The 17,178-nt window shown below is 42.8% G+C and overlaps 1 protein-coding gene across 1 annotated transcript; it reads left to right on the top strand.

The window, feature by feature from the left end:
• Nucleotides 1-5,062: 5,062 nt before the first annotated feature.
• CLK1 (CDC like kinase 1) lies at nucleotides 5,063-16,687 on the top strand. Its single transcript, XM_084642683.1, has 13 exons — nucleotides 5,063-5,218; nucleotides 7,325-7,482; nucleotides 7,718-7,946; nucleotides 9,365-9,455; nucleotides 9,843-9,909; nucleotides 11,018-11,134; nucleotides 12,995-13,161; nucleotides 13,237-13,331; nucleotides 13,422-13,551; nucleotides 14,005-14,087; nucleotides 15,193-15,272; nucleotides 16,205-16,295; nucleotides 16,382-16,687. Exons 2-13 carry the CDS (start codon nucleotides 7,325-7,327, stop codon nucleotides 16,532-16,534), a joined length of 1,461 nt encoding a protein of 486 aa, XP_084498809.1. The 5' UTR covers nucleotides 5,063-5,218; the 3' UTR covers nucleotides 16,535-16,687.
• Nucleotides 16,688-17,178: the final 491 nt, after the last annotated feature.

The following is a 17,178-nucleotide window of genomic DNA, read 5'->3' as shown; positions in this document are numbered from 1 at the left end:
TGTGGGGTGTGGACACAGGTTCATTCTGTCACAGATAGTATAAATGTTCATATCTGTGCACAGCTTCTGTTCAAGAATACTAGATGACCATGCATTCGCTAACTTCCTTTTCTTCCTGTTATTCCACAAGTAATAGGGGCAGAGGGAAGATGGGCCTAGTAGAAATCAGTGTGTTGTGGGATAAGAGCTACAGTAACCTAGGGCAATGCAATATGATGATGAGAGAAAGGAACCCACTGACAAGTGAAGCCGAAGAGCCTCCATTTGTAAAGCATGCAGCCGAGGGTATTAAAATACTTTGGTGCGCCTTCTCTTTCCCCTTCTAAGCCCCTGCTTGAAAGTGAAATAAACTTACTGATACTATCCTCAGTTCCCACTTGCCAGGATCCCAAGAAGAATCACACTTAATTTGGTACACTTCAGTCTTTGCTCAGTTGAGACCTGGCGCTGAGCCGGATGTATTGATGAGTGTCCTGTAATACTAGTAATAACAAGCATAGCAACTAACTGTCCTGATGCTCCATAAGAGTCAGTCTTGCTGGTCTAGGGTAGGTATCACTATGAGCATTCTGTGAAGTAGCAGTGCGCTGCACCTCCAATGACCCCTGACTGTGGCACTGAGGTACTTTTTTCTTTATGCAACCTTACTGTCCTAACGTCATCAAAAAAAGAGGGAAAGAAATGATGTACAGTATAAGAAAAACAATAGATTGCTTTTCCCAAGAAGCCATATACAAACAAATTACTAAGGAGCTCATAATTGTAAAGGTCCAAACAGCGGTTTTTCATCTCCCTTCTGACTTATCACTTTCCACCTCAGTCTCTTATCACTGGTACTGAACACACTTCCCATGCAAATCCTCATCAAATACAGATCACCTGTTTGGATCATGCACTGTTCTGCTTTCTAAGGGGAAGATGATGATTTTATGTGATTCTTTGATTTATGTAAAATCTGTGATGCCTCTTTCCATTGTGGAAATTAGTTTTAGGATTAATTAATGTTTGTGGAGTGCTTTGAATATGAGGGGAGTATTCAATATGGTTAATTTGGGAAATTGGGATTCAAGAGATCTCTGAGTTCTATTCCGAACCCTGTGACTGACTTGCTCTGTAACCTTAGGTAGATCACTCAATTCCTATGCTTCTGTATCCCTCTCAGTAAAATGGGGATAATGCAAATTGCGTTGTAAACCATTGAGACCCATATATCAAATGCATTCCCTATGTATCAAAGTATTATTATTTTGTCCCTAAGAACAGACAATACATTTGAATGTGTGAGAAGGTATAAGAGGCTTAAAAACAGCCCATTTGCATGTTGGAAAGGAGGTAGTATGGTTAAATGTGTTTAGATACTCATGCTGCTTGTCAGTGCTGAATCTCGGTAGGGGTGCAGGCTGACAGGAATTTCTAATGGAGATTTACTTTGATGTGGTCAGTCTCTCATGTAAGGGGCTTAGCAATAACAGTTAGAATTTAAGACTGTGTTTCAAAACACCAGAAAGCAAAGTAGGGGTGTAACTGACATTAAATTATTTGTTTCTATACACTAATTAATTAAAATCGTTATCCCAAATGGAAATAGTGAAAGATTCAGCATTTCAGTCCTCTCATTTGATAGTAAAGCAAAGCTGCTTACATCTCATTATCTTTGAGGCATGCCATTTAAATATTGCAACACAGGGTGTGGCAGTGGAGTTGGTATAAATTCCTGCAATAAAACATAATGAACCAAATTCAGCCCTGATTCAATAGAGTTGCACCCACTTAAATTCAGTGCAGTTTACACCAGGGTTGAATTGGGCCCACTGTCAATTAACCAAGTCCATCTGCCATAGTTGCACTAGATAGTAAAGCTATATTTATCTACAGAAGAAAAACAGTTTCTTGGTGTCAAACTAATGAGATGAGGAGGCTGTACAGTGAAATTGTGTTGTGCCTGTCCTATGGTGGCTGCTTTCTCACTTCCTGGAGCTTCTGATTCTGCTTATTATCTTATTCATGTTGCCATATGTTCCTCATTCATTTTCACAGGTCAAGGCCTGGGTTATATTTGTTCTGCATTGCTTCTATCTAGGGTTGCCAGGCATCCGGTTTTCAACCGGAATGCCCGGTCGAAAAGGGACTCTGACGGCTCCAGTCAGCACCGCCTACTAGGCGGTTAAAAGTCCAGTCAATGGCGCAGCAGGGCCCAGGGGTTAAGGCAGGCTCCCTACCTGCCCTGGCTCCATGCTGCTCCCAGAAGCGGCTTCCAGGTCCCTGCGGCCCCTAGGCGCTGGGTTGGCCAGGAACTGGGAGGCTCTGCGCACTGCCCCCAGCCCGAGTACCAGCGCCATAACTCCCATTGATCGGGAACCACAACCAGTGGGAGCTGCGGGGGGCGGTGTCTGCGGGCGCGAAGGCAGAGCACACTGTGCAGAGCTGCCTGGCCGCCCATGTATCTAGAGGCTGCAGGAACCTGGCGTCCGCTTCCTCAGAGCCACGGTAAGCATCACCAGGACCCCGCACCCCAACCCCCTGTCCCAGCCCAGAGTCCCCTTCTGCACCGCAAACCCCTTAACCCTCACTCCCCTGGCCCAGCCTGGATTCCCCTCCTGTACCCCAAACCCTTCATCCCCAGTCTCACCCGCAGCTGGAGCCCTCACCCCCCACCCCCCGTGCCCAACCCCTTGCCCCAGCCCAGAGTCCCCTCCTGCACCCCAAACCCCTCATCCCTGGCCCTACCCCAGCGCCCACACCTCAATCCCATACCCCCTCCGACATCTCAACCCCCTGCACCAGCCCACTGAAAGTGAGTGAGGGTGGGGAAGAATGAGTGACAGAGGGAGGGGGATGGAGCAACTGATGGGCGTGGCCTTCTCAGAAGGTGTGGGCTTTGTGTGGGGCCACGGAGAAGGGGTGGTGCAGGGGTGTTCAGTTTTGTGTGATTAGAAAGTTGGCAAATGGCAACCCTACTTGTAACTTCTACTTCTGGCCCTAGTAACCAATGGCAACAGCAGGTGCAGATGAAAGCAAGGGATTGTATGTTTGCCTGCCACACTGCCAGCAGGATCCCTTGATGCCTTTGAGGAGCAGTGGGCGATGTCCGGGGTTCTCTGCTCGGTGTCCCCGTCCGGTTCCCTTCGTTTGACCCTTTGACCGCACTCCCGTCCCTGTTTTTCATTAGTTGTCCCCCGTAATTAGTTGGCTCTCCAGGCCCTGTGGATCTCCCCCTTAGGCTGGGGGGGCTCCTTTCGTAGTGGACGAGCTCCGCCCGCCCACTTCCTGGATCCCAATAGGACACTGCCAGCAGGATCCCTTGATGCCTTTGAGGAGCGGTGGGCGATGTCCGGGGTTCTCTGCTCGGTGTCCCCGTCCGGTTCCCTTCGTTTGACCCTTTGACCGCACTCCCGTCCCTGTTTTTCATTAGTTGTCCCCCATAATTGGTTGGTTCTCCAGGCCCTGTGGATCTCCCCCTTAGGCTGTGGGGGGATCCTTTTGTAGTGGACGAGCTCTGCCCGCCCACGTCCTGGATTCCCAATAGGACACTGCCAGCAGGATCCCTTGACGCCTTTGAGGAGCGGTGGGCGCTGTCTGGGGTTCTCTGCTCGGTGTCCCCATCTGGTTCCCTTCGTTTGACCCTTTGACTGCACTCCCGTCCCTGTTTTTCATTCATTGTCCCCCGTAATTAGTTGATTCTCCAGGCCCTGTGGATCTCCCCCTTCGGCTGGGGGGGGATCCTTTTGTAGTGGACGAGCTCTGCCTGCCCACGTCCTGGATTCCCAATAGGACACTGCCAGCAGGATCCCTTGACGCCTTTGAGGAGCGGTGGGCGCTGTCTGGGGTTCTCTGCTCGGTGTCCCCATCCGGTTCCCTTCGTTTGACCCTTTGACTGCACTCCCGTCCCTGCTTTTCATTAGTTGTTCCCCGTAATTAGTTGGCTCTCCAGGCCCTGTGGATCTCCCCCTTAGGCTGGGGGGGGGCTCCTTTCGTAGTGGACGAGCTCCGCCCGCCCACTTCCTGGATCCCAATAGGACACTGCCAGCAGGATGAAAATTTTCCTATGGTGCCAGACACTATTAGCATGAATAGTGCACTGCATCATGGCTACCCAGACCTACAGTAAATTTTAAAAAAACATATAAGGTTCAAATCTAGTATCACAAGTTTGATTTCAAACCAAGACATAGTCATATATCTGTCCTTAAAAGAACATTGTTTGCAGTGTTCTTGCTGCTACAACACTGCATTGCCTCTGTATCTTTTCAGAAGTTGTTTGCAGTGCTGCTGTAGCCATATTGGTCCCAGGATATTAGAGACAAGGTGGGTGAGGTAATATCTTTTATTGGACCAACTTTTGTTGGTGAGAGAGACAAGCTTTCAAGCTACACCGAGCTCTTCTAGGAAAGGTTTTCAGAGTATGTTTACACTGCAATAAAAGGCCCCAAGCACCTAGTTACAGAGCTGACTTGCGATTACAAAGGTCTGGCCACAGGGCTAAAAACAGCAGTGTAGGTATTCGGGATTGGGCTGGAGCCCAGGCTCTGAGACACCATTACTCCCTTCCCGCAGGAGCCCAGAGCGGCCGGGGTCCAGCCTGAGCCCAGACACTGCAACTGTACAGCCCCACACGCCCAAACCCGCTGGCCTGGCCAGCCACCGGCCTTTCACGGCAGGGTAGCCATGGCCAGGGCGACACAGCTAAACACAAGCTGGAGCAGATCGCAGTCCCACATAACCAGTTCAACCCCTGTGGCGGGAAGGGGCCTGCTACCTCCTCGGCAGGGGTTGAACCCCCTTCCCCCGTCCGGCCCACTACCCCCTGTCCCCTTTCTGGAGGCGTTCCCGGGAGGCACTGGCAAAAAAGGACGCGGTCCACGCGGCGCGCCAGTCGCGCAAACCGAGCGCCTCTCCCGGCAGCCCCAAACACGCCGCGTCCTTCAGCGAGCACCCCCCCCGCTGACGTCACTAAGCGCACCGCGCAAGTACAAACAGGCACGCGGCACGTTTTTTTCCGCGATTTGCGGGCACGCGCGCGGTGCTGAAGGGCGGGCGCGCCCCTCTCCCTCCCCGCAGAGGCGGTGAACGGGCCCGCGCATGCGCACCCCTGTGTGACGCGCATCGCTGCTCCAGAAGGTTCTCGCAGTCGGCGGCACCATTTTGTGCGTGTAGGGCGGACTCGGAGGCTCAGCAGCACTAGCAGACCCCTGAGGTAGCAGCGGCACCAGCCGGAGCGGTGAGTCGTTGGTTGGCGGTGGGGTAAAGGGGAGTGTGGGGGGTACTGATCCCCGTCCGTGTGTGTCTGTGGTGGGGGTGTCGTTTCCTGCCCCAATATAGCGGGGGGGGGCGGACAGATATCGCCGCCCCTGGCCTTGCTTGAAGCTCGGGTTATTGCCCCCGCCTCGGCACAGTGTCGCCGCCATTTGCCCCTGCACGGCTGGGCGGGGTCTTGTTGTTCCGTGGGTGCGGGTACGATCCTGATTTCGGCTCATGGAGCCGACCCACCCCGTGAAGGCTCGGCTGGGGTGGTTGTGGCCGTTAAATGCGTTAATCCGGGTATGAGCCGCCCCCCCCCCCCCCCCGCCGCCGCCATGTTCTGTCTGCTCTGCCCTGGATAGCGAGAAAATGGCTGCGGCTGGTCCCGTGGGGGGAGGCGCCAGCCGCGGCCTGGCGGGGCCAGGGTACGCCCCTGCCTCGCCCCAAGGGCCTCCGATCGCCAGTGAGAGACCCGGCTGAAGCTCGTCCTCCCGCCCCATGGCGGGGCCGTGCTGCCTCGGCCGCCTGCCCAGCCACGCAGGGACGTGGTGGGCGCTCTGGGGGGCAGCTGCTGCTCCTGGGTATTGGGGCTCCGTGAGGGCGCGGGAGAGTGGCCGGGCCGGGGGGCTGCAAACCCGTCGAGACATTAGTGACTGCGCAGACCTGGAAGAGGCTTAACACGTGTAGCGAGGTGAGCTCAGTGGCCTGATTCTGCCTCGTTCGTGGAGAGTTACGGGGTCTCAGGAACAAGGCCCGATGCTGAGCGCCCATGGGAAGGGTTAGCTGAAGGTCCCCAGTCGAGAGTGAACGGGAATGTTGTTTTCCCTCCCCTGACTCATCAGAGTAATAAATTAGAGAGCATCTGAAAGTACAAGGGCGGCAGGATTGCTAGCGTTGGAGGCACAGCAAAAGCTCCAAACGGGGATATAGAGTGTCAGGTTCATATTTATGTTGGGGGGGGGGAGGGCAGGAGTGTGTGTTAGGAACTTGAATTGGTTTATGGTTGAAGGGTGGGCTAGGAGAGAAGCTTTGAGTGATATTTTTCCATTTCCTGCCTTTGTCTTTTTTGCAATAAATTAATCAGACTGAGTACATTTAAGCAGTTCACAGTGATGTTTTGGTAGAGGCTTGAGAACTTCTGGTAGATGTTGTAAGGGGAGGAAGGTTTGAAATACTTTCCTCATGGATTATATTTTCTAAATGTACAACCTGCCCTAAATTCTTATTACAATCTTCACTAATTGCTATATTTGCTTTCCACAACCAACTCTCTGTATAACTATTCATGAGTGATGTACCTGAGTATTCAGATTCTGACTTGTTAAATTTATTCACCTCAATTTGGACTATTGCTTATTATGTACTATATGACAGGTTTCAGAGTAACAGCCGTGTTAGTCTGTATTTGCAAAAAGGAGAAAAGCATCCGATGAAGTGAGCTGTAGCTCATGAAAGCTTATGCTCAAATAAATTGGTTAGTCTCTAAGGTGCCACAAGTACTCCTTTTCTTTTTATATACTATATGTATTTGTGGATAATCTAGGCACTATACCCAGGGGTACAGACACTCATTTCTTAACCTGTGTGTTATATAATTTTTTTTAACATTGGCTTTAATAAAATTTGTAAATATGTTAAAATACACAGAGTACCTTGCTAGCTTTTAAAGCATGCTGGCTGATAATTATGGATGTTGAGGTGAACAATTTTTGCTCAAAAATTGGATTTAATGGAGGGTGGAATTTGAAGGAATTTCCACTATGAACAACTCTGCAGACATGACTGAAGTTCTTAATGAGTGGTCCCTGCTAGAGTCAGAATATTTGAATTGATAGCATTTCCTATAAGAGGTTAGATTGTTGGTCCATGTCTATATGGATGTAGATGTCTTGAATTTTTTTTTTTTGAGACAAACACATTTAGGAGTGGAGCAAAAAGAATGCTATAAAACCGTAAAGTTCACTGGGAAGGCTATTTTAATCTCTGGCTGTTTAGATCAGTGTACTATTTATATTATATTGTATTGGTAAATTGTAACTGTATTTAGGATGTAATTTTAAAGCGGGAATTGGCTTGTCTGTGACAGATGCGGCATTCCAAACGAACCGAGTATCCTGATTGGGATGAAAAGGAAAGCTGGGATACCAGAAAATGCAGCAGCAGCCATAAGAGAAAGAAGAGATCACACAGCAGTGCACGGGAGAACAAGCGCTGCAAACATAATCACTCCAAAGTTTGTGATAGGTAAATAAATTTTGGATTTTTAATCATGGTAAACTGCTAAGCCTTTGTTGTAAGAACTGTTAAGTTTAAATTTCAGTAAGTAGATAAGCAGATCTGTTAACTTATTTTGTTAATATTTTCTTGATGCAGTATTTTGTAGATATTTAAAGAGTGAAGCCTTCCAGTAGGAATTGTCTTAATGATTCCACTTGACATAAAGTGATGTCGATTAAATTCATTTGTTTTTTATTTCTAGTCATTATTCGGAAGCCAGCTCCGTAAATGAAAGAGATCATCATGACCGGCGTTACATTGAAGAATATAGAAGTGATTACAGTCAAGTGTATGAAAATGGGCACCATCACAGAGATCACGAAAATGGTTATCACAACCACAGTAGCAAGTCTTCAGGCCATAGTGGGAGGAGTAGCTATAAAAGAAAACACAAGACATATCACAGTGCCTCACATCATCATTCACAAATGGTATGAGTAATTTTTTAAACTTTTTATTTTTTTTATTTTTTTTTTTGGGAGGATAACTTCTCATCTGAGCAGTAGCAGTCAAGTGTGCGAGTTCGGGAAGGTCTTATTTCTAATATTCATATTAATTATTCTTTCTGTTAGATTTTTTTTTCCCCCTTGGATGAGAAGTTTCTGTATCACACAGATATACTCGCTAAACCCTAGAGCATATAATTGTTTATCAGATAGAATTCCACTGATGAATGAGTAATAACCACTGACTAATCACCTTTATTTAATAATTACCTGAAACATAGGTATTGCCCCTCATATATCTTAAAATGTAAGTCTTCATTTGTCATGAAAGGTACATATTTCCATCTTGCTCAAAATCCAAACCATTTATATGCAAGCTATTACTTATATTTACTTTTGTTAAACTTAGTAACTTTAATGATCTTGAAATAACAAGGAGAGACATATGTGCAGTCAAGTTTTTTTTTTGCAACTGTTAATTAACAAAATGTCTGATAAACAAGTGCAGTATTGTTTTGAGTATCTGACATGCATGCTGCCTATCCACTGGCAGGGCATCCTGTCTGATCTCTTAATGTAGTTGTGCTTAACTTCAGTTGACAGAACAGTTGAAGACAATATGGTTTATACCAGTGGTTCTCAAACTTTTGTACTGGTGACCCCTTTCACATAGTAAGCCTCTGAGTGCGACCCCCCCCCCCATATATAAAAATGTGTTTTTAATTTATAACACCATTATAAATGCTGGAGGGAAAAAGTGGGGTTTGGGGTGGAGGTTTACAGCTTGTGACACCCCCCCTTCCCATGTAGTAACCTCGCGACCCCCCAGTTTGAGAACCCCTGGTTTATACTTTTGATAACTCTTTAATTGAAGCCGTCTGGAGTAGATTTATCTTTTTGTGACTTTTTTTATTCTGAACTATTACTCAAGAAGAATGTTTAATTCAGATGAATACTTTAAACTCAGATTTGTTTAACTTGGGTATCCTAATTTGGCCACAAGGCTATTTTATATAGACAAGTAAATATTAAATCCTGCTGTTTTACAGCATTAGACTTGCAAATAAGGACACTGCAATCCTAAAATAAATTTCAGTGCTTCAAGTGAACCATTTTTTTAAAAGAAAAAACAAATGTGTTGTAATTTTTTGTTGCCTTGCCACTTTGAGTATCTTATCTGAAAATCTGTTCCTTGCCATGTTTTTCTCCTGTAACATAAACTATGTGCCCTGTGAATTTCTGGGGACTGAATTTGAAATTGCTCCTGCCAACCGTTTGTGGCCTGGCGCGTATCTGAATGCCTGAATATCTCCCCGCTGAATGAATTTCGTATTCTGCCCTGAATTCACTCGGGTATATTGATTGGCTGGACGATCTTGGTGCCGCCCACATGCCGTTTCCAGAAGAGTCACCGAAGGAAAAGATCCAGGAGTGTAGAGGATGATGAGGAGGGTCACCTGATCTGTCAGAGTGGAGACGTACTAAGTGCAAGATGTATAGAATATTTTTCAAAATTTATTAACTTTTCAGATAGAATAATTTCTTTTAGAATAAGATGTCAGGGGCTTTGGAAGTCTTTTTCTTTCTTTCTTGATTTTTTTTATTTTTTTTGCTTTTGTGGGGGGGTTGTTTTTCTTTTTCTCTAGAAATTAAACATTGATATTCATTTTCCAAAACAGTAAATGAAGTTAATGAAATTTGGAATGACATAGCTGTAACTGTTTTGATGAGTTCAATAAAATAAATATTCTAGTTTAGAGATGTTTAGTTACACTTTTATAGAGGCACAGCCTAGATTAATCTGCATTGATAGAATTTAGTTTTGTGAATAACTAATTAGAATATCACTACTTCTTTGATTGAGATTTTTTTCTCTTTTAGATGAAATTATTGCTACTCTGGGCGAAGGTGCTTTTGGAAAAGTAGTGGAGTGCATAGATCACAAAGCGTAAGTAATTTTTTCTTATAAATGTAACTTTCTTGTCAGTGCCAGCCTGGCCTAGTTTACAAAACAGTTTCAAATTTGTAGTGAATATATATTGACATTTTATGTGAACCTTTTAAAAAAAATTTTTTTGGCTGGTTAGTTTTCTTGAGTGTCTTTATACTCATTGTTTTTCTATTTATATATAATGGCACTGATACAGACAAACTACAGTTCATCCTTGACCAGTTAGAGGATCCCATTATGCTACAGCTGTCTGTACGTGACTTCCATTTTGATTCATTGAGAGTTGTTCACGTGCATCTCTGAGGAATCTCATTTCTATAGAACAATAAACAGCATGATTTAAACAGTTTACTCTTCTCTATCACACAGTTGCAAGGTTACTGTTTATGAAGGTGCAGTCTGATTTAATATTTGGATTATCTGTATATAACAAGCACTTGATGACTCAAGAATACATACATTTGCATTCAATTTAATGGACTGCATAATTGACAGTCAATAGTACCTGTTTGTATCTATAATTATTGTGGAATCCAGTCTACACTCTTATTGGTTACATAATTCAGTTGTAGATACCTTATTCCAGAATGTAATTTTTACTCGCTTATGACATTGAAGAGAACTGTATATCCAATTTCTGACTATTCCAAGTTTTAAGATGGCTGACATACACCACATCTTAGTATATCAAACTTTTATCCAATGCTAACCTGGGACAGAGAGAGACACGTGTATATAGTCTGTAACTTGCTATCATGACTTTATTTTAGTACATAACAAAGACTAAAAATAAAGTGGTAGGATAAAATCAAACTTCTCAAACTGAGATGCAACATAATTTATGATTGGGCATATTTAACACATTAGAAAGAAAATAATTAGTGGGGAAAATTGATAAGTTTTGTGTCTGAATGTATGAAACTTTGTTCTTTTAAAAATAGGTTTAAGGATGAAAAGCACTAAAATCATGTTGTGATAATTTGCTAGTTAGCTGGGAGTTTTGCAGTTGAATTCTGCTGTAAAGGAAGCTTGTGTGAGGTGTTATGGTGGTTGTGTTTATAGTTCTGCAGTTGTCTATAACCATTCAAAAACTTTTATTTTACAGGGAAGGTAGACACGTAGCAGTGAAAATAGTAAAAAATGTTGATAGATATTGTGAAGCAGCTCGTTCAGAAATACAGGTATTGGAGCATTTAAATGCATCAGATCCCAAGAGCACATTGTAAGTATAGAATTAGAATGGAAGATATTTTAGTTTTTAGGATTTCTTCCTTCCTTTGACTCTTTTTTCTAAAATTCCTCTGACTTTCTTAAACCATAATTGTAATATTAAAATTAAGTACTAAGATTGACATTGTACTACCTAAATAATGCAATAACCTTATTCTGTTAATTCCTTCCTTTGTCTCCAATGCTTATTATCTTCCCCAGTGTCCTATCTCATTATTAATCTAGATTTTTAAACCCTTCGGTGTAGGGGACTGTATTTTTACTTGCTATTTAATTATGTATGCTTCTGGCCCTCCACAAAATTATTTCTGTTTGTGGTTTCAGAGTAGCAGCTGTGTTAGTCTGTATCCGTAAAAAGAACAGGAGTGCTTGTGGCACCTTAGAGACTAACACATTTATTAGAGCATAAGCTTTCGTGAGCTACAGCTCGCTTCATCGGATGCATGTAGTGGGGAGATTTTTATATACACAGAGAACATGAAACAATGGGTGTTACCATACACACTGTAACAAGTGATCAGGAAAGGTGAGCTATTACCAGCAGGAGAGCGGGGAAGGGGGACCTTTTGTAGTGATGATCAAGGTGGGCCATTTCCAGCAGTTGACAAGAACAGTAGGAGGGGAAATAGTTTTTGTTAGTTGTATCCAGTTTGCAAATCAATTCCAATTCAGCAGTCTCAATCTCTTTGGTCACTCGATTAGACCTAAAAGTGGCAATTCTTCAACAAAAAAACTTCAAAAACAGACTCCAACAAGAGACTGCTGGATTGGAATTAATTTGCAAGCTGGACACCATTAATTTAGGCTTGAATAAAGACTGGGAGTGGATGTGTCATTACACAAAGTAAAACTATTTCCCCATGTTTATTCCTCCACACCCCCTCCCCCCCCCGTTCCTCACATGTTCTTGAGAACTGCTGGAAATGGTCCACCTTTATTATCACTACAAAAGGTTTTTTTTCCTCTCCGGCTGGTAATAGCTCACCTTACTTGATCACTCTTGTTACAGTGTGTATGGTAACACCCATTGTTTCATGTTCTCTGTATAGATTCTTCACAGAATCTCTCTGTCAGCATGGCTCTGTCAGATCTCTCAGGCACCACCATGCTGGAGAGCCTTAGGCAGCTTGCACAGTGCTCTCTTCTCCACCTTTCCTTGAAAGGCTTTTTTTTAAACTTTTGATCTCAAATCTCCCATCATGGTAAAATGGCTGTCAGGGGTTCTCAAACTTTTTCTTTCTGAGCCAGCGTGTGTACCCCCCCATGCTATAAAAACTCCACAGCCTACAACTATTGTTTTTCTGCATATAAGAGCCAGGGCCAGCATTATGGGGTGGCAAGCAGGGCAGTTTCCTAGGGGACCCTGCAAATCTAAGTTGCTCAGGCTTCGGCTTCAGCCCCGGGTGGCGGGGCTTGGGTCACCAGTCTTCAGCCCCATGTGGTGGGGCTTCGGCTTTCAGCCTTTGATCCCCAACAAGTTTAATGACAGCCCTGCTTGGCGGTGCCCCCAACCCCAGGAGGTCCCGGACTGCTGGTTGAGAACCACTAGGCTGTGTCACTTTGAAGTGGAGCTTGAAAGTGTGCAGTTGGCTTGTGGTTGTCCCTGATGTCAGCTGGGAGATTGCTTATCTGTAATTGTTGTGTTGCCTTCCCTTTAATTCTTCTAGCTCCCAGTTAAGCTAGAACAATACATTCAAACAGGAAAATCTTACTATATATTGGGATAATAACTGCATGCTCTCTGTTCAGGTCAAGTACTGATATGCCTGCTGATACAGTCATTTTATGTAAACACTTGACATAGCATATCTGCTGTATTACAGTACATTTTACCGGGTATTTTTGTTTACAGTCGCTGTGTACAGATGTTGGAATGGTTTGAACATCACGGTCATGTTTGCATTGTTTTTGAACTACTGGGACTCAGTACCTACGACTTTATTAAAGAGAACAGTTTTTTGCCATTTCGGCTTGACCACATTAGGAAGATGGCATATCAGATTTGCAAATCTGTAAACTGTAAGTATGTTTAATATTTTTCAGTTGTTGAAATTATTCTTTAAATAGCTTGCTAATTTTCATTTTCTCTTGCAGTTTTACACTTGAACAAATTGACTCATACAGATCTGAAGCCTGAAAATATTTTATTTGTGAAGTCTGACTATGTAGAAGAGTATAACCCCAAACTGGTAAATCTGTAGTTTCAAATTGTTCTCGCTACAACATATCTCTGGGGCTTATTCTGTTCATACATTTAATGCTGTATATTTCATTTTTAGAAACGTGATGAACGCACACTAAAAAATCCAGACATCAAAATTGTGGACTTTGGAAGTGCAACATATGATGACGAACATCACAGTACTCTAGTGTCTACAAGACATTACAGAGCTCCTGAAGTTATTTTAGGTCAGAAAACACTTTTTTAACTTCAAACCAGCTTATTTAGAAAAACTGAATTTTTAGTAATTTCTACTCTTGTCTGCAGTGCTTGTTAATTCTGAAGCACCTTTTTGTTACATTATTGCCCTAAGTAGTCATTCTGATACGCAGCATTTTTTGAGGTCAGTTTGCATTTTCAGACCAAGTCTACTTTTTCTAGAGCTGGTGTTGCTTCAGAGGATAGTTTAACATTTTGGCAAACTTATACTGGCTTTCTATGCCCTAGGCCATTTACTTGCTAGCAAGAGAACTCTGCTTTCAGTTGCCCTCATAGTATAATGGATATCAGTTGTTTAATTTACTAATCTGTCTACATCACCACTTGGGAGTAGGTTAACTGCTTAATATCACTTAAAGGGTATTGCTTCCCCCCCCTCCCAAAATGGATATGAATCTTGCAATTTTTTTTTTTTTTGACAGCCCTGGGATGGTCACAACCTTGTGATGTTTGGAGCATAGGCTGTATTCTCATAGAGTATTACCTTGGATTCACGGTATTTCCGGTAGGTAACTATAAATTTTTTATATGCGGGGGAATACTTTTCTATAGCCATTCTGATGGTGAGGAAACCATTTGTCCTTTTCTTTTGTAATGGGAACATAAAGAAGAGAACATACAGCTGCACAGAAATGACCCCTGTTCACTGTGAAGCTTCTCTCTGCCTATGTAGGCACATATAGTATGCTACCAACATGGTTGATACATTAAAAAAATTCCAAAATCCAGCTTGTTCTCACTGTATGTCACTTATGGATCAGAAAAGTTGTCTTCAGCAAATAGATTCAAGATCCTAAATCCATAACTAAAATACGTAGCTTTAAAATTGAAACATGAGTAAAACAGTGGCCCCTTTAATTTCCAGTCCCAGAGTTCATGCTTTTGTTTCCCTTGCAGTAGTTTAGGTACATTGCTTGGGCATGTCCAAGTCTTAGCAGGTATAAAGCTTTACTGAGGCAATGCAACTGTAAGCTTTATTTTAATGACTGTGTTGTAGCAAGCTATGCTGAAGTTGTATTTCTAAACACATTTCATTTTAAAAATGACCCAAAAAAGGCCAGTCTCCTGGATGTGCTTGTAGTAGGAACAAGTTGTTATGGGAGAGAAGGTAGCTTTTAAAAATAAAGCTTTAATACTTTAGCCTTGCTTAACTGCTTTAGTATCAGAGCTGGGTGGGACTCTGTTTCTAAGTTTAGATGAAAACATAAAGCTTCCATTAAACTTTCTTCTTTGACCAACTCTATTAAAACAGCCCACCACCTCAAATTCTAATACTGAAGGCTGATACTGGTATTTTTTAACTTAATCTGCCAATGTGAGGAAAGTGTTTCTTAGTTTTGTGATAACATTTAGTTGTAAATGATTTGTGGAAGTTGACCTCTACAAATAAGCTTCTGACAAGTGAAAAGCCAAGGAAGTACAGTTGTCAAAATATGAATTGGAAAACTTGACAATTGTATATTAATCCACACATCTACTTAATGGTTTTTCTGCAGTTAACTTGGGGGGGGGGGGGGGGAAACAAAACACCTTAGCATCTCTTCCTGAATAGACTTCTCTAAACAAATTAGAGGAGGGTAATAAGCTTAACTCTTCTACTCTTTCTTTAGACACATGATAGTAAAGAGCATTTGGCAATGATGGAGAGAATACTGGGGCCTTTACCAATTCACATGATAGAGAAGACCAGGTAATTATACTCAAACCTGTTTGCTTTATAATGGTTTAAAATCAAGTAGATTTTAATTTCATCTAAGTTAAAGTTCCAGTTTGTATGTTGGTTAGATATCCAGAGTTGTGGCTGAGAACAGCAATGTTCTGCTTTCCTGGGGCTGTAGAAAATGCACAAGTGTCTGAGGGGCATAGATATCTCAGGACAGTGTAATATTGACTTGAGCTAACGCCAAAAAAACCCCCCCAAAACAAAAACCTGCTTACCTCTAGCTACCTATGCTGGCTGCAGAGTTCTGCTTCCAGTGTGATGGTCTGCAGAGGGTGGGTGGGTAGGCCTTCAGAAAGGTGGCTTCTATGCACTACCCTTTCTGCATGGTTGAGGCTGGACCTAGGTGAAAGTTGGCAAATGAGCACTGACTTACTGTACTAAGAAAAGACAGGAATGGAACCTCAGCACAGGTATCTTCATCCTGACATGGGGGTGCTTGAGCTAGGTACTACTTCCTTATTTACTGACAGGGACAAATGAATTGAGTACAGTATTTTTAAATTGATTTCCATAATTAAACTGTCTTCTGGTCCAGGTTTACCTCACCTCAGGCTGAAATAGGTCAAATGTCAGTTATGTACAGATACATTGCAAAGGATAATTGATCTGAGTCAAACCTGTTCAAAACAAACCCTGTTTTCTTCACTTGTCCACATCTTTCTGCTCTGTCTTCTGATGTGTCAGGGGTGAGATATGTGATTAGATTAGCCTGGTTCATCCATTTCTATATGATAGCATATCTGTTCTTTAAGTGTTGTTACCTTCTAAAAACTGCATTGTGAAAGTATTAACAATATACACTTCTAGCCTCTTCCCAAAGGATTAGTTGAGTTTATGGTCATATTACTGTTTTAGAACATTGGTTTGTGATTGCCTCTCAAACAATTTTTAATCTGCAGGAAGCGCAAGTATTTCCACCATAACCAATTGGACTGGGATGAACATAGTTCTGCAGGTAGATATGTTTCAAGACGCTGTAAACCACTTAAGGTAAGAGTTGATAACTTTGTTCGATGAAGAAGAAAAAAATTAAGTTTCCTCCACTAACATTGCTTTTTTTCCCTCCCCTTTTTTAGGAGTTCATGCTTTGTCAAGATTTGGACCATGAGAATCTGTTTGACCTCATTCAAAAAATGTTGGAGTATGACCCAGCCAAGAGAATTACTCTTGATGAGGCCTTGACCCATCCTTTCTTTTCTGCCCTAAAGCAGGAAACTCTATACTTGTAGTTCTCCAGAGCAGATATAGACTGTGTCAGTCAACAAAACATAAGATTTATTTATTTTGTACAGTTAGCTTTGTAAATGTCCTGTTTGTATCATGACCATGTTTCTTATTTGAACACTTAAGTTTATTTCAATAAAGCTGCTTGAAATGGCTTCTATGCAGCAGTAGTGGTTCCTAGACTGTTAATGATTAAAGTTTATTACTGTGTTCAACAGGGTGGTTGGTTTAGCACTTCCTGTGCTGAAGCAGGAAAAGATGTTTACAACAAAGCCTATAGGTATAAGGTAATGAGCACTTACTAAAGCTGATTTAGAAGTGAGGGTACACTTGAGTCACCAACAGCTGTGGGGCCAATAAACTAGTCTACCTCACCTGCTCATTTATCTTATGTAAGGAGCTAGATTGGGCATTTGCTGTATTTTAAGCTAGTTTCACCATTATGCCAAGGAAGCTGTACCTCTAGTATCAGAGGGAAAAGGTGGAAAAATTAAAAAGTGATCAAACTAGATTAAGAGTAGACAATTCAGGTTTGGAAGAGTATTGAATTTGTAAAACTCAGGAAGGTTTATACCATATAGCACAAGTTAACTTTGATTTGGCAAAACTGAAGGATGGACTTTATTTTAAAAAAATCCTTAGAAGACAA

The sequence above is a fragment of the Lepidochelys olivacea genome (genome assembly GCF_965140295.1).
Source record: "Lepidochelys olivacea isolate rLepOli2 genome assembly, chromosome: 11".
Lineage (NCBI taxonomy): Eukaryota > Metazoa > Chordata > Testudines > Cheloniidae > Lepidochelys > Lepidochelys olivacea.
Note: the sequence above shows the minus strand (reverse complement) of the source record. Positions and strands in the feature narration are given on the sequence as shown.

Bases quoted from the DNA above. Each gene is read 5' to 3' on its own strand.
- CLK1 (XM_084642683.1), top strand. From the start codon at position 7,325: ATGCGGCATTCCAAACGAACCGAGTATCCTGATTGGGATGAAAAGGAA. The intron at 9,456-9,842 runs GTATAGAATATT...TTTCTCTTTTAG, and splicing joins AGACGTACTAAGTGCAAGAT to ATGAAATTATTGCTACTCTG. The intron at 15,273-16,204 runs GTAATTATACTC...TTTAATCTGCAG, and splicing joins CACATGATAGAGAAGACCAG to GAAGCGCAAGTATTTCCACC.